This window comes from Simochromis diagramma, unplaced genomic scaffold, assembly GCF_900408965.1.
Source record: "Simochromis diagramma unplaced genomic scaffold, fSimDia1.1 OVJJ01000343.1, whole genome shotgun sequence".
Classification (NCBI taxonomy): domain Eukaryota; kingdom Metazoa; phylum Chordata; class Actinopteri; order Cichliformes; family Cichlidae; genus Simochromis; species Simochromis diagramma.
The window spans coordinates 13393452-13420186 of NW_024386831.1; the positions used below are offsets into that span (position 1 = coordinate 13393452).

Sequence of the window (26735 nt, forward strand, 5' to 3'; positions counted from 1 at the left end):
CCATACAAAAGTCGGCAGTTACATTGGATGTTATTTTGCATTTAAGATCGCAGGATTTTCTGTGTATATGAACTATATCTTAGGATTGCTGTCAAACACTGGATTTTGCAATGTCTCTGCAGGTGTTTCAAGTTTTATCTTGTTTAGTGTACCCCTGTTTTATTTTGTGTTTTCAGCTGTCAAATGAAAATATAATTTTTAGTCTAGCACAAATTCACTGCTATATTTTGGGTTTAAAATAGTTCTTTGCTTGGATTCACATTAGTAAAAACAAGTCTTGCATGAAAAATTTGCTTAGTCAGTACTGCAAACCTGCTGAAAACACAATAAAGCACGTGTTAGTATGTTAAGTAGACAAAACAAGCTCTGAGGCTGAATAATGAAGCCCTTGGGGTTCCACGAATGACTGCTTGAGGCCGATTAAGTATTCCCTATAGAATATGATTTAAAAATGCTTAACTTCAGACAGAAAATTCATATCTCTTGCAGTTTAATATAAAATAAGTTTTGTATATGTCTCCATAACAAATTTCTTCTTTCTAAAAAATATCTACAAGGCAGTTTTAGGTTATCAGGAGTATGGCTGCTTTGGTACACCAGTGCAACAGCTTGATAAACAAAATGTGTAATCAATGACATCAATCAAGTGGTAGCAACTCAGTGCATTTAGACATGGTCAAGATGACCCACTGAAGTGGATCATCAGAATGGGAGCAAAAAGGTGAACTAAGTGACTTTGAATTTGGTGATGTTGTTGGTGGCAGATGGGGAGATTTCATAAACTTGGCTTTACAGAAAATGGTCCAAAAAAGAGAAAATCTCCAATGAGCTGCAGTTGTCTTTGTGAAAATACCTTGTTGATGTCAGAGGAAAATGGCCACACTGGTTTAGGCTGGTAGAATCAGGGTGCGTTATTACATGTCAAACCATGAAGCAGAAGACTACACCGGGTGCCACTCTTGTCAAGTCAGCCTCAGTTTCCTGTTTTCCTATAATTTGCATGGTCTCACTTGATTGATCTCCATTCTCCATTGTTGCTGATCATATCTATTCCTTTATGTGCTCATCTTCAGATGGCATTTTCCAGCAGGACAATGCACCTTGTTACAAAGCTCAGATCATCTCAAGCTGTGAATGGTCTTCATTGTCACCAGATCTCAATACTATAGAGCAACGTTGGGATGTGGTGGAACTGAAAATTCTCTTCTTGGATGTGCAACAACTGTGTGATGTTGTCATATCAATATAGACCAAAATCTTCCTGGAATGTTTGTTACATCTATGCCAAGAATAATTAAGCCAGTTCTGTATACTTACATTTCACAGATGGTACATTAATTCTAATTGGCTGGAATCTTTCTATGAACAAAGCCCCTTACCTGTCATGTACCACCAGAGAGAGTTACAGTTAAAGTACATATCAGAGACGTGTAGAAGTACTCTGTGTGATGTGTGTTCATGGCCTTCTGTGGTTATGTGTTCAAGAGGAGCTTCTCTGATCTTTAATGAAATGGCAGCTGTGAAGGCAGGAAGCAGAGCAGAGCAGGAGAGGGAAGAAGAGGAGGTAATGTCTGGATGAAAAAGAATGGACTGAGCCTAAGGAGGAGACTCCAACTGTGTAACACTACACAGATCTTTTTCTACGTAAACGAGAATGAAAACAACAGGGGAACCTTAGGAGCCATGTGATGATGACTGCACAAAATCTGCACGCTCACGTGTGTGTTGGTCTCAGCTGTGGCTTCTTCTCTTACCTGGCACTGCCTAAATAGCATGTTGGCTGCTGTTCTGATATTCCACTTTTACATCTTTCTCTCTTCCAGAACCTTTCTTTCTGATTTAGCTACCACAGCATTACAGAAGCTTGGAAATATTCTAGAAAACCAAGCAATTTAATTAGATTGCTAATTGCACTGGTCTGTTGAAGTGTTTCTTTAGGCCTCTAGGTTCTCTCTTTTGTTAAAATCCTGGGTTCAGACTGTTTTCAACACTTATTAGAACGTCATTAGGAAGTTGGGCCCTAATCAACTGATAAGGACTTGGAAACCAGGTCAAGAAGTGTCATTAGGGAGTGTCAGTTTATGATAATTCAGAGACTGATAAATTATCAGGCCCTTCAAATGTTATGGGCTCCTTTAAGAAAGTGACCGATGATGTGAAGTGAAGCTAATTGGTGCCTACAGAGTAGGGGAAGACTATTAAAAGATGTCCCTTCCAGCTTGCATTTTCCACTAGGACAAGCTTTATGACCATTGAAGGCTTTGGAAAAAAAATCACAATGCCAACACAAAGCTCACAACCAAGATGCACGGATGTGTTTAGTGCACATGGTTCGTAGCTAACAATCAAAACATGACAACTCTTACCTGTATAGTTTAAGTTGGATCTTGAGAATTTACACATAATTACACATTTAACTCTCATTTTAGCACCTTTCTCTGCCTTTCATTTGCCCTTTTAACCCTATTTTCACATTAGCATATCTAATACTTTGTCAGCCGCTATAAATTAGGCAGTACAAATTAGCTTTCAGATAACACAAACCTGTACTGTACAGCTTCCAGCTTTTAGTCATTGCACTGCTGCTTGGCTGCCATCCATCTATCAAGCAATATTGCACAGTCTCAGCTTTGCAGCTGGCAATTTCACTACAATTTCTTTAGAAACCCAAACTACTATCGATGGTTTGCTTGGTGCTCTCTCTCTTTCTGCAAGACGTTTATCCACACACAAAGAATGATGGATTGGAGTATGGCTGGAGCAGGCTGAGAATGTTTTGATGCTCAGTCATCCAGCTCGAGAGCTGTGTCCATCAGATGTCAGCTGGTGTCCAAATGAAGAGTGTCAGCAGCATTATAAAGAAAACCCAGGATCAGTTTAGGTTACAATCCGACCGATCCCAGTCCGTCTCCACAAAGGGGTCTTAGGAAATCCTCTTAGCAGGAGGCCATGCAGCTAATGTGAACTATGTGTCCCCCTTTCGTGGAAATCACAGCCTCTGTTCTAAGAGATTATTAGAGAGAAAGAGAGTGAGAGAGAGCAGAGCCATAAATTAATGGGTGGTTATTTACCTTCGGTGAAAGAAGCTTGCGCTGTGCAGCACCAGTAGCAATTCTGATATTTTCCAGGCCTTTCATAGCAAAAACTGTAGCAATTGTTTTGCTGTCATGCTGCTTTTTTTCACCTATTAATACATCGGCCTAAATCTCTGAATTCAAAACCTCCTAATAGATTAAATTTTTAAATTAAATATAGCTGGCAAAGTGTACAGTGCTTAATACCCTGTCAGCCTAAGCCAGAACCACCAGGAGAGAGCTTAAGCGGAGAGGATGCACTGTCGCTGTGTTAAAGGTTTTTCTCTGCTGAGCATGCACTGATGTTTGAAGAAACACATTTTTCCTTGCTTTTAATAGCACAGGCTTTTAGAGGCTTTCACTTTTTTTTTTGTATATACAGTATTATAATAATGTAATAAATGTGAACATGATGTACTGTTCATATGTGAACACCAGCTGCCAGTACATTTATTTCTGTTATCAAACGCACATGCACATTGATCTGGAAAATTAGGTTTTCATGCTCTGGGTGCTATATGAGTTTAGAAAATTTACAAAGTGGACAGAAATAGAACACGCACGCTTTTCTGCACTCTCCTTGTTCCACAGAGTCCATTTTTTTTATGCAGTAGGATTTGTTTTATGATGCAGTTTGATGTTAATTTTTTGCCTCATTGGTGAGAAAAAATATGTTTTCTTATCAAATATTTTTCTGTGGTGTCCTTGTTATGTTACAGCAGTGATATCACGGAGCCACGAGGGTCCAGGTGAGATGGGCAAAGCGGTAAACATCCCTAAGGATGACCAGGAGAAAATGAAGGAGCTCTTTAAGATTAACCAGTTCAATCTGATGGCCAGTGATATGATTGCACTCAACAGGAGTCTGCCAGATGTGAGGCTGGATGGGTGCGTAGGCTCGTGTGTCCTCACTAACAGCAGATCTTTGATATCCATCACATTTCATGGCACATAATGTTTTTAGCGTCATTGCTAAGAGGTTTGTTTTGGGTTTTTTTTTTTGTTTTTTTGTCAGATTTTTACTAACATATAATTAACTCAGAGTTACTGAGAAAGCAACAGAGAATAATAGAACAAGACTGACTCACTCTACTCAAAGCAAACAGCCTGGTAAGAATACAGAGGTGACTTCCATGGTCGACACCATATCTGGCATTTTATTCTTGGAGGAATTTTTATAGTGATAAGCCGCTACACAAAAACCAGAGCCAAGTATGTGACACACTTACAGTTTTGAGCAAGAGCTGAACGAAGCTGTACGGAGACTATTTGAGTGCGAAGGAGACTGCAGAGAGAGCTTAATGATATCTGAAAGTGAAATCAAGAAATTATGCTATCAAATTGATTGAAAGATGCTTATATAGTCTCATAAGGACTGCAGAAACTAAGGAAATGTAAGAAAAGTTTTCTGATAATTTAAATAGAATTTAAACAGTTGGGTCCATTACATGTTATTAGTAATAACAACTGTACCCACTGTGAAAGACATCTTTAATAATGACTATCATTTCCATGCAGGATCTATTAGGTCCCTCGCGTTTTGCATTAGGCTTGACATTTGAATGGGAGTAGGGTTTGTTTACTGTCATTCAAGAGCCTCTTGAACACCTAATGAAAATTCAAAATGCATCTTGTATGAAACATGGGCACATTCATTTAAGGCTGCTGATATGCACAGACGTTTGCCTAGTGCGGAGACAATATCCAAGTGATTCATGTTTAACTATTCCAGTTGAGTTCTTCACGGCACTTTTCATTAAGTGGTTATCAGAGTCTCTACCTGTCAAATGAGAAATAAGACACAAAATTATCTTTCTAAACTCCTACATTCTTTTTGTTTTAGCTCCTGTTTTTGCCTGTTTCAAGAAGAAGACCACTCCAGATTGTCTGGGATGTGGGAAAAAATGTATAAAATATAATACATAAAAAATTTATACAGTGCAAAAGAAGATCTATATTAGAGAGAAAAAGTTGAACATTCAGATGATGTGAACTCTGTATTTCTGCCCAATATGGGTCCATATAAATAATACAGCATCTTTATTACAGCGCACAGCTGAGCTGTGCAAAATTTCACCAGCATTATGTCTTCAAGGCAGCCTCCTGGCCTAGTTATGTCAGTCAGTGCTGTCACATTGAATAGACAGGACAGAACTAGCAATGCTGCCTGCTCCGGTAACCCCCCCTCCCCCACATCACCACCTCCTCTAGCCATGCATGCTGCCTTCACTGTCCACATCCTCTTCTGTAATGTAGCTAATTCTTTATTCAACAGCACTGACTAGAGCACCGTCCCACATTCACACCCTTTGGCTTTGACAGACGTCACATTAATCCAAGGACATGCTGACATAGCTGTCAACACTGGTTTAACTTTTTCTACTTTCTTTCTCAATATCTTTCAGTAAACCTATTGTGACAGTGTTTTTGCACTGATGGCGAAACTGGATAACACTTGGGAACTTTATGTTCTCTGATACAAAATAATGGGCTGCATTTTGAAACTAACTCAGTAGAAGTACAGCAACAGATTAGATGCTCTGTGCAGTGGTTCAAACATATTGAGAAATTATGTTTGTCATTGTAAATGACCATTTTAGTTTTGGGATACATTTTCAAAGTATGAATCCTTTAATAAATTCAAATTCAAATTCAAATTTTATTTGTCACGTACACAGTCATACACAGTACGATATGTAGTGAAATGCTTGGACAACTGCTCGTGACCTAAAGAAAACAAAAAGGAAAAGGCTATGAATAAGATAGGAAATAAATATGAAAAATTAAAAAGGGTAAATTTAACTAGGAAGGAATAAAATATAAATTAAGGTTAAAAATGAAATAACTGTACAACACAAATTAGAATGAAGGGTAAATTTAACTGGGAAGAATATCAAAGATTATAACAAATGATAATCAGATCATCAGCTATCGTAACATTACAGTTTTACCATATATTAACCTTTTAGAAACTTTAATTGTCACTGCTTGTAATTTTACAGGACTAAATTATTTGAGACTAAAAGTATAATTGTTTTTCTTTCAAAAAATGAAATAATATTTTTAAAATTTGTTATACAGTAATACATATTGTTACACAATAATCTGCAATCTCCAACAATTGTCAGTGTAAAAATCTAAACAGTCTAAGATTAATATACTGTAAAATGGTGATTACATATTAATAATTATCAGTATGGAAAAACATCTGCTATAGTTAAAATATTTGTGAAATATTTGAACTATTAAAAAAAAAAAAAAAGATTTAATGTTATTTTATCAACAGAAGACAAAAAACACTCTTTAAATTAACTGCCAGCAGATATGGATTTAAATTAATAGGGTTTATTAAAGCTCTGACTTTTCACCTAGTTTGTTGACTCTGCATATCTAATGGAACTTTCCTCTGTAAAGTCTTATGTCACTGATTTGCCTTTTCCCCCCCCCTGTGTTACTCTGTCAGCTGTAAGACCAAAGTGTACTCAGATGACCTGCCCAACACCAGCATTGTCATCGTGTTTCACAACGAGGCATGGAGCACGCTGCTGCGAACTGTTCACAGTGTCATCAACCGCTCTCCTAAACACTTGCTAGTGGAAATTATTCTAGTTGATGATGCCAGCGAGCGAGGTTTGTAATCTGTGTACGTTAACAAAGTATACATACAGGATGTATGTGATGGAGTACTGTAGGATGATTATGATAAAAGGGACCCAAGTTTCTGGCTGTGTAGCAAGATAAATTAAAACTAATCTAGCTTTTTTTTTAAAATAATTACAACATAAGGACTTTATGGTGTTAGTATTTATTTTTAGAACCTGATGAATAAATACACCAATTAACCTTCGATGTAAGGCTGTGAGTCCCATTTGTTCTTGTAATCTTCAAATAACCATTTAAGATCTTTTAGATTAATAAAAAAGCCAAATGGAACGTTTGTGGTTCAAATTTACATAATTTTGGGGTTTTTTACTCTGAGAACTCCTCACTAAACCCTGGAAAAAACAAATGAGGAGTGTGATGTTGAAGACTCAAGTAAAAACACATTGATAAGTACATTTTTGAGCATTATAGAAATAATGGTCGGGTTTCCAGGTTTTGATTCTGCCATATCACAGTTTAAGGAATCGTGAAATATTAGAAGACATGTAAGTAAAGAATTTCTTCCTTTATTGGTTATGCTATTATTTTAGGTGGCACATCCACCTCTGATGAGTCAAGAAACAATATTTATATGCTCAAGTAATTATGGTCTTACTATCTTTACCTTATTTTTTAATTTGCAGTTCTGTAACCCATAAATATGACATATAATCCCAATAGGTAGTAGCTAAAAACCTTGTTTTCAAATGTTATTATTTTATTTTGGAATCCATAAGTTCTCAGCTGGACATAAGCTGACTAGCTCGAATTGTTAATTTGATGACCTGATTGAAATCTCATCATCATATTGTCCATATTTAACTTGTTATGAATTTTCTTTTGCATAATTTCTTTCAGATTTCCTAAAGAAGAAACTGGAGAACTATGTGCGTACTCTGGAGGTGCCGGTGAGGATCCTGAGGATGGAGCAGCGTTCAGGTCTAATCAGAGCCAGGTTGAGGGGGGCAGCCGCCACCATTGGTCAGGTCATCACCTTTCTTGATGCTCACTGCGAGTGTACTGTTGGCTGGCTAGAGCCCCTGCTGGCTCGCATCAAAGAGGACAGGTAGGAGCTAAAATTGACATCACTAAGTATTTTGAATTTAATGCTGTTTTTTTGAAGGCACTGATAGGAAATCACACATATGTTTGACATTTTTGCAGCAGTGCACCACACTACTGCAAAACCTCCTATTGTTTTGACAGTTTAGTGTTACTATTGAGCCCTAAAAAGGCTTTATTACTGCAGTTGTTATCATATTTCGCCTTAGTTGCATCACTGGGTACTTGAGCCAAAACTATCTGAATACTGATGGGAAAGCAAACTTTCCGTTATTAATACGCTGCCTGGCACTGCTGATATGAGATAATAATTATGCTGCAACCTCAGAGGAAAAGATAGCTTCTGTCAATCTGCAGGTTATGCAAACTGTGTAGAGTGTAAGGTTGAGAACCCAAAAAACAGACACAGGAGGCAGCAGGGTTTAACAAAAGGTAAGCCGTTTAATTAGGCTGATGGCAGAAGTCCACAGAGCAAAACACGAAGAGAAACAAAACCTAAGCCGCAAGAGCATGAAGACAAAACCACCCGGGTGATGATCACAGACAGGGACAGAGGGGAAGACAACAACATTTATATGACAGTATTTATAAAAAAGGGAAAGTGGACACAGCCCTGTAACGAGACACAGGTGAAGATAATCAAAGACAGCGAGTCAGGTGGGGAAGTAAGACTAAATCCAAAACACCGGAGACGAATCATTACAGGGAAAAAAGGGAAATAGCTAATAAATGCAGAGATTAGACACACACCTACACACAGCAGCTTTACACTAAGGCAAATACTGGGAAATTTCAGTAAAGTTATACAAGAAAGTCATTAAAGCGAAATAATCACAGCATCAAAAAAGAAACTGTAATAATAAACAAAACCACCAACAAATAAGAATCCTGGGACCATGACAATTAACACCGTCATCATGTCAACACTATATGACTTATGCAGTATCTGTATTAAGTGGGCAAAGGTTTGAGTTTGCTGCATCTGTAAAACCATTAAACAAATAGCTTTGATTTAAAGTGATGAAGAATTCATTTAATTTATGCTGTTTATCAAAATATTAAGATACTACTTAAGGCAATTTACCCATGCTCTGTAGACACCATTATGCCATCCACTGTTTCTGTGTGACAGTAATGAATGATGATGATCCTCTTGTGATTCTTACCTTATCTGAGGTCAGACACATTAATTTACCCTCAGGAGGAAATTGGTATCATATGACTCCGAATATTGTATTATGGAGCCATTACACTTTTACTGAATGCTGCTGCACATGTATTGATGTCTTTAAGTCTGAGTGCAGACTGTTGAGATGGTGCAGAAATTACACTGTATGTTCAAAGATTACATTTCCAGACCTGCTCTTTTTGATAAAGAAATAATTTTGTCTGTGACTATCCTGAGAGGAAGTACATGCATTTATCTTACAAAATAATACCTGTGCAACCCTACTTCCTACACATCTGCACCGCCTTTCAATAAAAACAATGCAGGGATTCCAAGAAACTGTATTTACATTGTCTTCCAACACACAGAACTGAGAATGTTTATCGTTGTTTGTCAGCTGCCCAAGAATTTCGGTGGTCCTGTGTTCGATTTTGTTCAATGTATAATATGTAAAATGTTTAAATAAAACCTCTTATTGTGGGGTAGCTACAGTCTTACTGTGCTGTTGTAATGCATGCAAGAAAATTGTCTCGATCAAATAAACATAGACATTGTCTGGATGGCAGCATATAAAACATAGAATATATCTTTTTGAAAATATATCCCATAAGATTTTAGCCTTTCAACTGTGCTGGTAATAAGTTGGGTGGTCCTTTTCCTCTTTATCCCATAGGATGCAGGATCTGTGATTTCCATCACACCACCTGACAGTTTGCCTACTTCCTCTCAATCCATCTTAAATGAGCTCGGGCTCTGTTTTTCTTTGCATGGTAAATTTTTAGCTACGATAAAATTGCGTTCAGTTGCAATGATTTTCAGAGCCCGTGAAGTGATTTCCATTACAGAATTGTAGCTGTGTTTGTTTGTTTTTTGTTTTGTTTTTTTGTTTTTTTCTACTGCAGTGTTGCCTGAGGGCAAATTCAAAATATTCAAGATTCAATATTGGTTTTCTCCGTGTCCCTTGTGTACCGAGATCTCCCTGGATTTTCTGAATATTGCTTGCATAATTTCAGAAATGAAATTGTGTTATTCCATCTGCCTGCTTTTCTAGGTGTTTTGTTGTCCCTGTTGATCTTTTCTTTGGTTACTTCCGCTTTCCCACTATTTTAAATTCCACTCATTCTTAATTTTGTCATCATCCCCTCTGATCCCGTAATCTTCTTGACTCCTTCTCCAAAGCCAATCAGCCTCTCAGATCCCTGTCCTTTACAACACAGTGTCATTCTGCCCTTCAAACTGTTACACAATCCTCGTTCCCCCAGCTCCACCTTAAAAATGTTGTTGGATATAAATTCAACATATTAAGCTATTATGTATTCCACCTAATATTCAATATATTGTCTTTATTTTGTGTTTAGGGTTTAAATGACTTACAAATCTTTGCATTCTGTTTTGACTTCGTATTTCATAAGTTGAAACAGGGATTCATCTCTGTTTTTACAGAAATGTTGTTTATATTACAGCAGCTGAGTGGACAAAAGGAGAACAACACATTTGATGATTTAATTTTCATATTTTCTTGTAACTTTTTAAAGACTAACCAGTTAATTGATTAATCAAAACGTGAATGTTCAGCTGATTGCAGCGCATTATGATTAATGATCATTTTCTTCAGAACATTTAATAATGTGAGTAATAGCTAGTTGCTGGCGTGGTGTGCATAGAATTTGCAGTTACAACCCAGAACCTGATTTCTTCACAGTATGCGGTCGATTTTATGATGGTGGGATGTTGAGGCACGTTGAATATGATAATGAACCACATGCTTCATTTCAGTCAAGCCTGTTTCATCATACATGTGAACATTATGGCACTTTGTGTGTTTCAGGACTGCAGTGGTGTGCCCTATCATAGATGTCATCAGCGACGAGACATTTGAATACATGGCAGGCTCTGATATGACTTACGGTGGATTCAACTGGAAGCTGAATTTTCGATGGTATCCTGTTCCCCAGCGGGAGATGGATCGACGCAAAGGGGATAGAACACTCCCTGTCAGGTACATCTGTGTGTGGCTTTGCACTTGCATATCGTCTTGAAATAAGAGAGGCGAGATCGGATTAAACGCTGAAAAAGTTGGAAACATTTTGTAAGCTTAATTAAATGCAGCTTTTTTTTCTGTACAGCAAGCTACAGAGGAAACGCTGAAAGTTAAATTTCTCTACAAAATATTCTTTTATAAAAAGCTCCATTTTTATCTAGAGCTAGAAATAGATCATCTTTCCCTCTGTGTCCCACTGATGCCAGCTTCTGCCTAAATGGCATCCACAGAGTTGTGATGTTTCTCTTTGTAGTATAAGTATCCATGTATTTTGAAACAGGAAAATAGAAACTGCTTAGAGCTGCCTTTTTTGGCTTCACAAAACTCATCTGTATGCAAATCACTCCAAGCAGCAAACAATATCCTTTATTTAGGACTGACTTGAGTATAGAATGAATTAAAAGATAAAAGTAATTGCCCCTCTAAGGCTTTGTTTCAAATTGTCAAACAAATTGGCCTGTTATTATATCCTCAATGTTCCTCTTAGTTACAAAAAGATGCTAACGAATTCAGTATGAGGAAATGAAATATTACAAAGAGGTTTTGTGTTGTTGCCTTAATTTATGTTTTTTGCAGGACTCCCACCATGGCAGGAGGCTTATTCTCTATAGACAAGACTTATTTTGAAGAAATTGGGAGTTACGATCCAGGGATGGATATCTGGGGAGGAGAAAACCTGGAAATGTCTTTTAGAGTGAGTGGTTTCTCTGTGTACCAGCACATGTTTCTGCCTTGTGATGTTCCCTTTTTGTAGATATTTACAGATATTATAAAATTGGATGATCTTTCTAAATATATATATATATATATATATATAAAAAAAAAATACACTGTTGCAAACATTTTGTTTCCTGCTGCAACCATGTGGTTGCTGCTGCTGATTTTTTTGTGAGAGTCTCTTTTTGTGCATCATCCTGGCAAATGTACTGTTGTGCATTGATGGGTTTGAGCACTTTGGCAGACATCTGTGGACAGATTTTGTCATTGTTGTAATGTCACAACTGTACAGGATGTACTCATGAAACCTTGCAGATGTGGAACTGACATCACATGAAAGCCTTAGATGTGTGTGCTCATATTACATGTTGTGTGTACTTAGCTTTGAGCTTACACAAACATAAGGGAAAAATATTTAGTCTCTTTGCTTTATGTTTGTACAGTTTATTGTACAAAGTATATGTTATTGTTACCAGTTAGTGATAGTGTGGTTCGTACTTCACCTCATGAGTCTCTCTGAATTTGCTATCATTGAAAATTTAGTTCTGGGGACACCTACTGTACCAGAAACTATGACAAGGGCAGTTTATAGAAGGTGTTTTTGTCTTCCTGTCACAGCTTGTCGTTAGTAATCAGAAAACATGAAGTGCTGTTATAAGGCATGCCTGTGAGCTGCAGCATCTAGTCACAAACAGATCTACAGTAAGTGTGTGTGTGGTACGATGGTACGCTGTTAAAATTTAAGAGCAAATCTTTTTACTGGTAACAAACGTTATCATTTATGTAGGTCACCTAAGCATCAAGGGGGTAGAACAAAGGGAACAAGCATTCACTGACTGTTTCATCAGTTTTTATCCAGCCTATTTGTCTGCTTTCCTGTCACATACTACATAAATCTGCCTTGTCTCTACGCTTGCAGATTTGGCAATGCGGTGGCTCCTTGGAAATTGTAACATGTTCACATGTGGGCCATGTTTTCCGGAAGGCCACCCCATACAGTTTCCCTGGAGGAACGGGCCAAGTCATCAACAAGAACAACAGGCGCCTGGCCGAAGTCTGGATGGATGATTTCAAAGACTTCTTTTATATCATATCACCAGGTACAGAGCAATGAAACTGCCACCATGTCACTACTACTCTCAGCCACTAAAATGATGCAGAAAACTGAAAACCAAGAGTTTAAATCAGCTCTGCTGATTTTACACGTTATAAAAAAGGTTTCAGTGTGCACTGCTGGTCAAAGGAAGACGTGAACAAACCTCATTGCTGGACCCCTGTGTGGTTAATTTAGCAAATTGGTGTAAAAGGAAAGACATGTCTCTTCCATTTTAGTCTTTCATTCTCTTGCAAGGTTCTTTTTTTTATTCTTATGCAAATGTACATTTTCTTTTACTTTTATATTTGAATTTAATGCAGCTTTGCCATCTTCAAAGTGGGATTAATTAATTCCTTCTCTCAGATACATTTTTTTTTTTTTTTAGTGCTCTCTTGAACTTGGGTTCAGAAATTAGTCACGAACGGCCATCTTTCAAACAGAGCTCAAACACATATGGACAAACTAGGACAATACGACTGTGCAGATTGAGAGATGAGTACCCCTCCATCTGTCGACTTAGTAATGTGATTACCCTTTTGCAGGAAGCGGTATCCCGGAAATCTCGGGTTAACTGTTTTAGATGCCAGCCAACCTATAAGGGATCATCCGCAATCTTTCGATCTTACGGCACAAATTGTGACCTTCTCTTCCTCTCAGTCAGGCAGGATTCTCCACGGGCATGTGTGCAGACAGAGCCAGGGCTGTGATGGATGAGTTTCTCTGTGTATTGTGGCCCCGCGATGACTGTCTGTTCCTCCAGGACATTAGGGAGAATGATCTGGGTTGTGCTGCTGCCAGACCTCCCTTATTGGTGGAGAAGAGCACAGTATGTTGCTCAGGCTGAATTTGGGAGTGGCATCTAGTGATCCTATTAAAAGTGTACCCCTTTCCTTGTCCTTCCTCTGCACTGGATCTAAGAGGCTATTCATCATGATCTATAACATGTGATGCTTAGCCCCCGCAGATAGAAGAAGGGAAAAAAAAAAAAAGAGAGGAAGAGAAAAGTAGCCTTCAGCTCACTGTTTTTATTTGCCAACTTGATATTTCTGTTTCCCACATTAAAGCCTGAGATGCTATTGGTATTGGTAAGCTGTTTGCAATATCTTAGTTATGTGTGATAGATTCATACAGTGCTGTACATCTTACATGTTGACTGGTTTTTGAAAGCTGTCCTCTATTTTCCCTCATTGCAATCATGCTCTTTCATATTAAATTACCACCTTGAGTCTATCTGCATTCAAGCTACGAGTCCTCAAGCGGCACTTTAGGAAGAAACCATCTGTCTAATGTGTTTGTAAGTGTCTGTGCCCAGTCGCTGTCTAATCCTTTCTTAGTCTTTAGTTTCATCAAGGCTGATACATCAGGCAGTTCACATTTGGCTAAAGTGACTTGCATCATGGCCCACAGTTATTGCACAGCTTTTGCACTTGTGCGCTATTGAAGGAGATGCATCTTCCACATTACACTGTTTGTAAATGGGATTGCAGGCTAACATTATGATTAGGATATTTTCAGGTAAAGCGCTTTGTTTCCCTTCATAAAGGTTCCCTCTGGTGTCGGGTCTCGGTGGTGCACAGACACAGAACCATCCTATTTTTCAGAGCAGAAAATGTGTCTCTTAATGTGACGGATGATGTTCACTGATACATATGGCTGCATTTCCTGTCTTGACATTTCATTTGCAGGCGTGATGCGGGTGGAGTACGGAGACGTCTCCTCTCGCAAAACCCTCCGTGAGGCCTTAAAGTGCAAACCGTTTTCCTGGTATCTAGAGAACATCTACCCAGACTCCCAGATCCCAAGAAGATACTACTCTCTTGGTGAAGTATGAGCTCTCTTATACTCTAATCTTCTATAATGTATCGCATACACCGGCTCCTTCTGCGTTCAGTCAGATATATCCTTTTTGCGCCTGGCCTAATTTTTTTTCATTTTCTTTCAGAAAGACAATATCTCTGTGAGATATAGCCTGAAAATATCAGGATCCAGGAAAGGCTTAAAAAAAGCTGAAAAACAAACAACCAAGTTTGTATTGAACGTGCATAATAAACAGACGTGTGGCTGTTCAAGGAGTCGGTATTGATCCCCCCCCACATGTTGAGGCAGTGAGATAAAGCTCGTGTATGCATTCTAGATAGTTTTGTATTCTGCTCTTTAAAGAACAAAAAAAGACTGTTTCCGAGTACCTACCTTAGAAATCTGATTTTTTCATAGGGTTGTTAATAGGTAGAAATTGTAAGCATGTAGTATGGTTTGATAACTACTAATTTGCAGTTTTGACGCAGCTTATTTTACGAGAGATTTTTTAGTTCTTTCCCTTCCGCTTTTTTAAAGTGACTACAATCATCTTCTTGATGAACATAGCTTTGTGCGGGAAGCATTGAAGCGGGGGTCAACTCAGTGCTAACATGGACCGTGCTATCTGGACATAGATGGAGGTCATGTAAAAGTAATGTCAGTCTAAGAACTGAGTGTGAAATGAGGTTGTAATCCTCTAACACTCATACAGCTGAGGATGAGGGGACTTTTCTCTCTCCTTTGCACTGCTCTCCTATACTGCAGTAAAAACTGGTTTTCTCTATCTCCCTTTAGCCACTGCAGCACCTTTTTTCCCCCCCATTTTCCTCTAAACCAGACTACTTCTGGCTGATTCTCATCCCCCATAACACACAGTCAGCCTTTCTTTAACAGCCGGAACCATTAGGTTTTATATCACTTAATTATTATGAATGCCATTCCGTTCCTGCATGATAGGCATGGTAATGGCTTAGGCAACATACATAGTCAGCTCCGCTTCAGCTCTGTGAATGTAGGAGTTCATTAGATAGCTGAGTTGACTGGAAGTCAGTAGGAGCTGTGATAATTGCTTATTGAGAAGTGTGCAGTCAACTTAGCTCAGTTTCATCTTTAAAAGTGGATATAATGAGCAGAGGTTGGACTAAATTAACTCAGTGACATGGTATATACATGATTTTAGCTATAGGATTTATGGAAGATGGTGACAAACTTTTTCCAGTTTCCAAAAAGAAAGCATCATTAAATCTGTGACTTGCATTTAAAGTGGTTTCAGCATTAGTAATGCTGCAATATTTGCAAACCTGGGGTGGCAACTAACATTATTCTCCGTTATTTACTTATATGATTATTTTATCAAATGCCAAGAAATAGGTTAATTTTTTTAACCCTTTAAAGCCTGAACCATGAAATAATTGCCAGAAAATTAAAGATTTAGGAAATCGAGTGATTATTAAACCTTCTGAAAAAAAAATTAAAAACAAAACCCTTAAAAATATATTGTGCAATTTATTTTGCTGTTTTGGGAGGAAACAAAACACTGATGTATATGTTTCCAAAACTCATGGATCAAATATAATACATTTGGGTTTAAAAGGTTAATTAAAAAACTAAATAACCCTAAAGATACTCAGTACAACTGAGTGAACTAAAATGCTGTTGCTAATTATATGTTAACAGATTAATTTCTTTGGAAGACAATATTTAAGATGTAGTGATTGATAATCAATTTGCGCAAGAGATCCTTGGATGAAGAATTCAAACAATGAGGGAGGACAAAAAACAAGGACTTAGAAAAGGAATTTTTTTTATTGATGTATTAAATGGGACGTCATTATTCTGGTAATGCATGTTTTTTCTGTTCCTGTAGCCTAGCTGTTGTCAAAAGAAACATAAATAAAATGCTATGATGTAACACTTTAAGACTTTAGTGTTACAAAGTTAATAAACTTGTACTTCTTATTTGTAAATATGAACTTCCTGTCTATAGATCAGAAATGTTGAAACCAACCAGTGTATGGACAACATGGGGAGAAAGGAGAACGAGAAGGTTGGCTTTTTCAACTGCCACGGCATGGGTGGAAACCAGGTGAGGAGATAACAGGAAATACTGTATTGAGAGTATTATACTTAATTGTGGAAAGAAATACTATTATCTATATCATAATAGAATTTGCAAATGTAACTTTAAATCTGAATGAAACTAAGCACAGCCTTAAGCGTTCTACTTGGGTAGCAGCCAGGTGTTGCTAACTAAACATACTTGATTAATTGATCATTAGCAGGTGTGAGCACCTCTATAATTTGCTGATCTGGACCATTTAGGTGTTAACACAGTGTTCCCAGGAGTAGACATGCCAACAAATTTACTCCAAGGTCAGGGCATGTAATACTTAAAGATATTAAAAGCACAATCCCAAGAACTAGATCTCAGACCATCCAGGCTTCAATTAGCGTGTTAAAGCCGAAGGACTGAAAAATAAAATGATCACGGTGTTGCAATTGTCCAGTCAAATCAGACCTCAACTTGACTGAAATGTTATGGCAGGAGCTTAAGAGAGCTGCGCAGAAACAAACTTCAATTTCTCAACAGGGATTCGAGAGAATGATGATTTCAAATTATTGCTCATCATTTCAAATTATTACTGCTAAAGATGGTTCTCCAAGCTACTAAATCATGGGGTGTACTTAATTTTAAAGTGCAGACTCTAGCAGTACATTATCTTGCCCAAAAACTTGACTTCAGGTTGGAAGCGAGGAGTGTGTTAATCTCCAACTTCTAAGTCAATGTGCAGATTTTCAATACAATGCTTTCTCTCTCTCATTTCTGAAGCCCAGTGTTGATTAGACTCAAAGATTTCTAGCCCAGAATTCACTTTGGTCCAATCAATATTCTTTATACTCAAGTCTCATTATAGTTTTTTTCTGCAGCACACAAGACAGAATATCTGTCCAGTCTTGTACAAAAAATATCTGTAGAACATCCTGGAAATGCCCAATAAAGTACACAATCAATTTTTAAAAAGCTCTGGAGTGTAAATAAAAACAAAAAACAAAAAGAAAAAAAATTAAGGTTTAATAAATATGTACAGTTTAGTCATCTATCCCTAAAACCCCTTACAATACTGTTGTTTTATTTTTTGTGATGTTGATGTTACTGATATTTTTCAAGAGCTGAATAAAACCTCTTCCTGTAGGTGTTCTCGTACACTGCGGATAAAGAAATCAGAACAGATGACCTCTGCCTGGATGTCTCCCGCCTCAACGGGCCTGTTGTCATGCTCAAGTGTCACCACATGAAGGGCAATCAGATGTTTGAGTACGATGCTGAGGTAGGATCTGTGGCCCTTTTAGGAACCAAATAATTCAAAATAAGGGTTCTAAAGCAAGTGGCCATTCTTTTCCCCTGTTCCTCAATTTAACGTTTGTACCTTTACCTGTCAAAAGGTAATTTCATGAGCAGTAGGACACTGAGGATCTTTGGTCGTGGGAAACTAGAATGACTGTTTTCTGCCACAAGATGGTGCTGTGTGCTGTTGTTGTTGTTTTTTTTAAAGCACCATGGAAGTTGAGTTGCTATTTCAACCCAGCAGCTGTTTCTCTTTTCTCGTCTCATTATGTAGTATGTTGGCAAGTGGGAATATGATTTTGAGGTAAGCTGTTCAATTTGTCCCTCCTGAAGTGCCACATTGTGATTTAGTATAGTGAGTATGAGTGTGTGGACTCTGAAGTGTTAGTGTTTAGTACGGTAAATCGTTTATATAAATATATATATATTTTTGGATGTGTACTGAAGCCTTTTCCTACATAGGTGACCTGGAATCACGCATTGCAATTTATCCTTTTATATTTTGTAGACAAATATATTGTATGTGCAGCAGAACAATCAAGTCACCAAATAATTTGCATCGCAGAGAGAAACTGAAGTCTAACCTATAACCCCCCTCAAAAAACAAACAAGCCAAAACACAAGTATCACCTACAAATATCAAAGAAAAATGATTGCATGCATTAGGTGCAAAATGGTGAGGTGAAAAAATAATAACCTTATGTCTATTTTTTTTTTAGCTGTGTTGCTCATTACAGGTATTGCTATATGTGTATATATGTATGTATCAAAGTCTTTTCCTTTTGCTATAGCACTGAATTAGAAAATATAAAAAATCGACAAAGCATATTGAACACCAGGGTTTCACTTTACCTAATATTCCTGGGTATGCAAGCAGTAATAAGCTTGCATTTTTGATATTCAGTCAAATGAAGAAACAGATGTTGTGGGCAGGAAATCTCATAGGAAAACTAAATATTCTTCTCAAGCCTTGTTTCCTCAGAATACATCAAAAATACATTATGGATTACACAACTCAAAAAGCATTTTTATATGAACAATTTATGCATTTTTAATCCTCTGGGAGATGGTTAGACAAGGCAGCGTCGCATGCAGAGTTGTCTACGAGTGATTGAGATGTCCTGTCACTGACATGGCGATATGACAAAGTGAGGAAGCTCAGAGGCCTTTTCATCGAGCATTGAACAAATCCATGGAGAAATCCTTTCATTACACTTTGCTCTCAGTGTGCTTTTCTTAAAATGGAAAAAAAAAAAGAGAATAAAATGAATAATTCATAACGAAGAGGACCGGTCTCTGTTGTAAACAGCTCTGGGGTTTCATCGCTGTCAGTGGCCGGTGTTATTTTTAGCCCAGGTGTGACTGACAGGGACTGAATCCTGGATGACTACAGTACCATTAACATTTCATCTGGTCATCAGTTTCACTTTCACAGAAATACCTGGCTTCTCCATATTCCTCCTGTATTCATTTACAGTTGTGACCGACATCCACTTTCCTGTTCACCTACTCTGCTGCTTCAGCCAGTAATAAGTTCTATTTACTGTGCTTTCCCTCGCATGGATATCCCACTCAAACACATGATAGCCAAAATTTCTAAGTGCGCTGAAGTTTTCACCAATTTATCTGTACTTTTTTTTTTAAGTTTGCTGTGCTTGTCAAGTTGTGTTTTAGCTTTAGTAGAGTCTAATTACTGTAGTTTTTAAACTTTTTTTTTTTTTTTTTTTTTTTTTCTCCAGCCAGTTTTCTGGCTAAAGAAACCCAAAATGTTATTTATTTTTTTAAGACTTAAAATATTTGAGCTAATCGTTATTTAATTCACACTTGAACTATTGCAGCAAAATGCAAGTAATGAGTTTATTGGAGATAAAGAGTTTGAGGCATGGATTGGCATATTGATTGAATAGCTATTTACAAGTGAGGCACACTAAGCCACAGGCTGTGTCAGGAAGTAAAATAGGAGAACCAAATAGATAAAATCAAATTCCTGCAGGTAAGGGGCATGACATGACCGCGTTTCACCACTGTTGGACATTCTCTTTATTACGCTTGAAGCTCACACAAGTCGGCTCAGCTTCCCAGCTGCCAGCCACATACCAACAACAACAGCAACACCACAACAGGACTCTACACCGATCTTAAGTTGGCGAGGCGTGATTGCGATGCTGCGCAGCTGGGTCCGCTTTCCCTGCCGACCACACCCTACCACGAATTAGAACATAGATATTTAGTAAAAACATGTCATCTAACTTTTTTTTTTTTTTTTGCTCTTTTTAAATTGCCCATCTCGTTTTATAAATTACCCCCCCAAAATTATTTGCATTGTGCTAATTTTGGCAAATATCGTCTGCCTCATTGTAAGGATATGTTCAAATTGTTGATGTAGTCATTTTCTCAGGGGTTTGAAACCAACCTCCTAGACTTTCAAGTGGTTGCTTTGGAGACAGCAACCAGGCCTGCAACTACTTGCAGTCAGTTGCTGACCTCAAAGCCACTTTGTGCATCAAGATGTCTATTAAAAATAAGTGGGTCTCCTATCAGACTGTCAACAGTCTGCCATTGAACGGGGTCAAGTTGGCAGTTACATGCAATCTGTGAGAACAGAGGGATTCACTGTGATAAATCAGCAGAATATGGCACCTTTATATTAAACATTAAACTGTGATGTAATTGCTGCAGGATGGCAGTTTAACTAAAGAATGACATAGGCACTCTGCTTGCTTTTATATAGGAATTTAACCAGAAAACTTTCAATGGGCAAGCGCTTATTGGTGCAAATACACTCAGATTCATAAATGCAGACAGATTTTAATGTGTTGCCAATCTGTCTGCATTAATGAGATCTGCCTACAAGTGATTGTTGCTACTGATTTGTTGCAAGGAGGTTGCCATCCTGTTACCTTTTTTCGTGGGTGACTGAGCCAATAGTCACATGAATAATTTGAAACATGACCCATATCGCTTATGAAGATATGGTCTATCTAATAACTAAATAAAACAAGAAATGGACCAAATAAGTCAGACATTTAGTCAGTGTCTGGGAAAGTTTACTGCGAAGAACAGACGCATCAGTTTAAGAATTACTTTATGACTCTGTGACTTACCTTGAAAACCATCTGTCCCTTTTCCCTCCTGGCTCACTGCAGAAGCACACCTTCCTCCACATCATCACCCAATCATGTCTGACCATCGGCCGTCTGGAGGACGGCACCTATGGCCCCACTGTGGAGTACTGTAACAACAGTCCAATACAGTCGTGGATCCTCCACAACTACACTCGTCTGGAGGTCGCTAGACACCTCTACTTCAGTCCCACGGATTATTTTCTCTAAACTCAAGTCTGCTCTCGGGGGCTACGGGGGGCGTGAGGTGAGCAGATTAGCACAAGTTAGGTGTAGAATAGAGGTTGGTGGTCATCATAGTTGCTCTGTAGCAATGTAGTTTCACACTGTTAGAATTCACTAGACCTGTTTGGGCTGTAATAGGCAACTTTGGCTGTTTTGAGAGTATGTTTGACTTTCTGATTTTTGTCAGTGAGAGTAGACTTGTGGTTCTTCCAGGTGTACGCCTGAATGTGCATGTGTTTTAGGAAGCATTAACACTTTTTTGTTATTGGTGACCTTTCAAGGGGGGAGTGCACAGAGACATGGGAAGAGCTTCATTACGCAATGACAGATGTCCTGTCAAGATGCTTCTCTGTATAAGATGCTATCTGGAAGACCTTTAGCTAATCTTTTTGCTAAATTACATCTCAATTGACATTTATTTTCCAAAATAAATATTATATTTTGATGTGAAAATTCACTGGCTGTCCCCTGGACTGCCTGCACATGATGAATGATGGCCGAGATGGAGGACGTGCTTATTTTTAGCTGATTATCTGCATGCGGAGCTTATTCAAATGGGCTCGCCATTGTTTACAAGTTCTTTTGAAGTGATCCTTCATTGTGAACCTATCTTTCATGGCTGTAGTTGCTCAGGCCACTCTCTTATTGGCCAAAAGCAGCTGTGTACACAGTGTTCCATGTACATTGTAAAACGCCCATTATCAGTGTTTTTTCACCGCTAAGCCTTCTTATTTACATACTTTTTTTGAGAAATGTTCTTCAGCTCAGCATTTCTGTCCATTTCGGAGTTGTTATTTTCCTGCCTTTTTCCAGGCTTTGTGTCTGTCAGTCATTCTCTCTGTAGCCAATTCTGTTCTGTTGAGTAATTTGGAGTGAACACCTCAGAATCCTGTACTGTTGTATCTCTCAAAACGCTAAAGAGCAATTTCACTGTAGCATGCCACAGTTTCTGTGTCCAAGCAGGGCAAATTGGGTAAGGAGCTCCCGGGACTGCTGGTGTGTGTCAGAGTTGTGGCAGTATAGTGACCTGCTGTTAGATGGCCTGATTTGCTGTTCTCTCTCAGACATCCTTCTAGCATAGCAAGCAGAGAGGAGCACGTACACAAGAGAAGGGCTCCATTAAAGCAAATGACACTGTTGCTGAATCTGCCCTGAGATACAAAAGTATCTGCTGTGTTTGTATCTCCCACAAAAAAGCCACTCCTCTATCTAGATCCCCAGCAGCAAGCACAGAAGATCACGTCAAAACAAGAACCTCTCTGCCTATCAGCAAGTCCAGTGTGCTTTGTGGTGATAAAGAGGATGCTATTCCTCAACCTGGGTTATGGTTAGAAACGGTCATCATTTAATTAGCTGGTCTCAGCTGTGCACACACTCGGTTTCTTGCTCTGGAGACTGTGCTTGGTTTGCTGGGAGGAAGATGGGAGTTTTCTCTGCCCCAAAGCAAGCATGTAATAATTATGAGCAAAGGACAGGACCTCCATATTTCGAGTAATTTCATTGAACATGGAACTTTTTTTCTTTTTCAAATCATACTTTTCTTGTGCCACATGTTCCCCTGGAGTAAATTTAGATTTTGAATGAAAGGAAAAATATTATCTTTATGATTTAAGGCTGTTTAGAAAGGCTTTGTAAATGATTATGCCCTGCGCATGGCTCAAAAATGTAGTATTCATTCAGTTTGGATTAGGAAAAAATTGTTGATCTTTGCTTCTTTTTTATTCTTCTTCTCAATAGTTTAGGGAGAACTTTGCTATGAAGTTACAACTACTATTAAAGAACTACTTTTTAAATTAAAGTATAGTGTAGCACAAGCTTATTGTTCTTTTCCTTTGTTTTTAGACAGGTGTGTGAGGTTGTGTGCCACCTGCTCTCTTTGTTCTCGCTCTGTTTGAACAAGTGTGCCCTGTAGGGCAGTGTGTGTGTGTGTGTGTGTGTGTGTGTGTGTGTGTGTGTGTGTGTGTGTGTGTGTGTGTGTATATGGCTGTGTTTGCATGCACTTCTTTGTATCCAGGCAGATAGTGTTGGGCCCTTGTGTTTTATAGCTTGAGATCAAACATGGCCTGAGCGTCTCCGTGAGCTCATTAGTCTGAATATCCTCTGTTAACTGTCAAAGCACAATCTTGTTTTAATGAAGAATTATGCCTCGATTGCAGAATTTAAAAAAACAAACAAATCATGCTTAATGACCAGTTTTTATGGCATGATGTATTTTTAGGTTATTTGTTCACCTGAGTTTTATTTTTTATGCCAATATAACATTGTGTTAAGCTGCAAACTGCTAAACCTGAGGCTATCTCTGTTTTGGTTTTCATTTATACGCTTATACATTTTCATATATTACATGGCATCTTTGTAGCTCCTAACATAATTTTCCCAATTTCTCTCGTGGCATTGTTTTTCTCTGCAGAGGCTCTGCTTCTCTTTACAAACCAACTCTCAAGTCCCCTACTCCTCTGCATGTGATCATTAGGATGAGAAAAGCAACTCAAGTGAGGAATGAAATTGCGGAAGCATGTTACTACTGAGGATTTAAACATAAATGGTTAATCAAGGCTATTGAGGGCTCTCTCACAGTTGTTAGTGGGGGGTGTTATCTCTGGTGACGTGTAGCAGATAGCCACAGATTCTCTCCTGTGGTACATACCACTTGTGTGGTGCTTGAGTTCGAGCTCATCACAACAGGTGTGTTATTTCCAGTCTGGTCCGGTTTGTCCTGTTTTCTAGCCTTTCTGGTTTCCACGAAAAAGCATCACATAGGACAGACAGGAGCGATGGAGTGGAGCAGGAGAAGGAATACTGTAATTACATTAACAGGGACCCTGTTCTATTTAAGTGTCTTGATGAGCTATGGCAGTGACAGTGAGCCAGTATGCACAGTACCAGATCCCTGAGAGTGTAAATGGTTTTCACTCATCATTATTTTACTAAAATGTCTTTCATGAAGAAAGCCAGTTAATCAGTCATTGTCACCTGAGCCCAGTTAGACAGAGCCCAATCCAACTTGTCCCACGGTCAATTTAGTTAGCAGATGATGGCATATTTGGCCTGTGATGTGTAATGAAGCCACTGTGAGAAATGTAAGGTTATTAAAATACTTCTATAATGATAAGCTTTGCAATTACACACCTTCATTAGTTCTGTACAGGTGTTTTTATGGGTATACAATGCTGTGCAAGTCTAGAGCAACCTCTTATTTCTTTATATTTTGCTAGGAAAAAGGGAACTAAGTGCAGTGATTCTCAAAACGTGCAAACATACATAGAAATACAGTTTAAGGCAACAACAGAGTTTGTGCAATTGCAACGAGCTTGAAAGTCAATATTTGGTGTTACTGACTTTATACTTTAACACAGGCTGAACTGTCTTAGACAGCTTCCATGTCATTTTTTAAAGTAGTCTTTAGGAATAATTCTCAAGGCCTCTTGAAGGACAGTCAAAGCTCTTCTTTTGTTCCGTGCTTTTACTGCATTGCAGTGTGTTTGAGACCACGCTGAAAACTGAAGCTGCTGCCAATCAGATGCCTTATAGTTGTTGGTGGGTCAGAGTCTGACTTTACTTCTCTGTGTCCATAATTCCATCTATTTTGACAAGGTCCCTAGCACCACTGGCTGAATTGAACCCCCAACCATGACCGATCCTCCGCCATGTTTAATACATAACTGTGGACACTCCCTGTTGTACCTTTCTCCTGAACTCCTCTGTTCATCATGATTTGAACCTAAATTTTCTAAACTGGATTTATCACTATAAATATAATTTGGCATGTCTTGGCCTTTTCTCTTCTCTGCCTCATCCTTCCACAGGAACAATTTCTTATGAGGTGTCAATGAACAAGAGATGGATCAGTTCAATGGCCAGATACATCTCCCCCCCCCTATTTTATAAGGACACGACTTTCAAATACAGTGAATCTGCTGTAGCCACTTCTTTTGTCCTTCACTTGTCTAGTTTCCTCAAAATTTTTAAGGACACACTGCGCACCCTGCTCAAATATGGCGGGTTTTCTGCTAATAACTCTTTACAAATCACCTTGTTGGTGCAAAAAAATTTATGCTGTCAAACTGTGTTGTCTTTGAATCAGCTGAAAAATGGCAACAAATTGTGTGTTTTTTGTGACACACTGCTAATACATGGACTGGTTCTTATATAGTTTTTTTTTTTTTTTTTCTCAACTCTAACTGAGCACTTAAAGTGCTTTTTATACAACTTGCCTAATTCACCCATCCATACAAGCAACTTGGATTTACTATCTTGTCCAAGGATATTCGGCATGCAGACTGGAGGAGCCAGATATCGAACCACCAGCCTTCTGATTAGTAGTTGATCTGCTCTACCTCCTGAGCTACAGCAACCATAGTAACAAAAATGGAAAATTTTAATCAGATTTTACACAACTGAGAGGCGATCATTGTGGTGTACTGATTAAGGCACACACAATCATTAGGGTAGAGATATTTGTTGCAACTAATGTCACATTGTAACCTTTTTCCTCTCCTCGTGATCCCTGGTTACTTATCTGTTCTGAAAAAAGATGCTACTATAATGTGTCGCATTAACAATAAAAACACAGTTTATCCCAAGCATGGTGTTGAATAAATAATCGTGATGTGGTCAGTGCTAACAAGCACCAGCAGTATTACTGCTGGTGCTAATGGTGCCTATTATACTGTAGCACTTTGATCAAAAAGTAAATATAATGAGCTGCAGTGTTAACAATAAACTCTTTTTCCTAGGTTATTTTAATAATTGGAATAAATAAATAGTTAAAACTATTTATTATTGTTCCTGAGAATTGACCAGATCACCACATGTATGTGATAAGGGTCACTCAGAGGAACAAACATTATTATCACCTCACATCGCTATCATTTCAGCTCTTTGGTTTGATTTTCTGGCCTGCAGTGAATGGTTGGTGAAAATTAGGAGCTACAGGACCGGATCTTTTCCTTTGTTGATGGCACAGACCAAAACAGAGATAAAAATGGAGTATAAACAGACCCTACATTAATTTTTAAAGCTGCTTTGTAATTTCTGAATGTGTAAACAATGTGTTATTTCCATTCGTAATCAGAATATAATCACTTTTTTAATGGTCAAAAAATCAGCTTTAAAGACTAGAAAACGCCTCAGTAGACCGCCTTGTTAAGGTCAAATGTATGCACAGGTCTACATTTACTTTGTATGTGATCCACTTGTTCATGATGTCTTCACCTGCTATTCAATGAACATACAGGAGTTTGCAAACCTGAACATAGTGATAAAACTGAAAACACTGTAGCGAGTTTGTTGCAGTGGTTTTAACATTAAAACAACTCGTTTTCCCATTACCACTGAATGTGGGGGGGAAGTTGGCTCTAGAGAGGTTGATGCTTTTGAAGCTCAGTCAATCACAGAAACATCCTTTTGTTAAAGTGCCAATGACAAGTTTCTCCCCCGACAGGA

The 26735-nt window shown here is 38.2% G+C and overlaps 1 protein-coding gene across 5 annotated transcripts in view; it reads left to right on the forward strand.

Annotated features, from left to right (window-relative positions):
* Positions 1 to 26735, forward strand: part of galnt13 (UDP-N-acetyl-alpha-D-galactosamine:polypeptide N-acetylgalactosaminyltransferase 13) — a 35561-nt gene that overhangs the window by 6491 nt on the left and 2335 nt on the right. For 2 of the 5 annotated variants that reach the window (XM_040028013.1, XM_040028012.1), the window contains 10 exons: positions 3794 to 3962; positions 6538 to 6704; positions 7575 to 7782; positions 10775 to 10945; positions 11564 to 11681; positions 12624 to 12804; positions 14486 to 14625; positions 16585 to 16683; positions 17792 to 17926; positions 21090 to 21275. In XM_040028013.1, coding sequence (XP_039883947.1) covers positions 3794 to 3962; positions 6538 to 6704; positions 7575 to 7782; positions 10775 to 10945; positions 11564 to 11681; positions 12624 to 12804; positions 14486 to 14625; positions 16585 to 16683; positions 17792 to 17926; positions 21090 to 21275 — 1574 coding nt within the window. Of the gene's footprint in view, positions 1 to 3793; positions 3963 to 6537; positions 6705 to 7574; positions 7783 to 10774; positions 10946 to 11563; positions 11682 to 12623; positions 12805 to 14485; positions 14626 to 16584; positions 16684 to 17791; positions 17927 to 21089; positions 21313 to 26735 lie in introns of those variants that run through there. The other 3 variants (XM_040028015.1, XM_040028014.1, XM_040028016.1) reach the window with 3 other exon arrangements.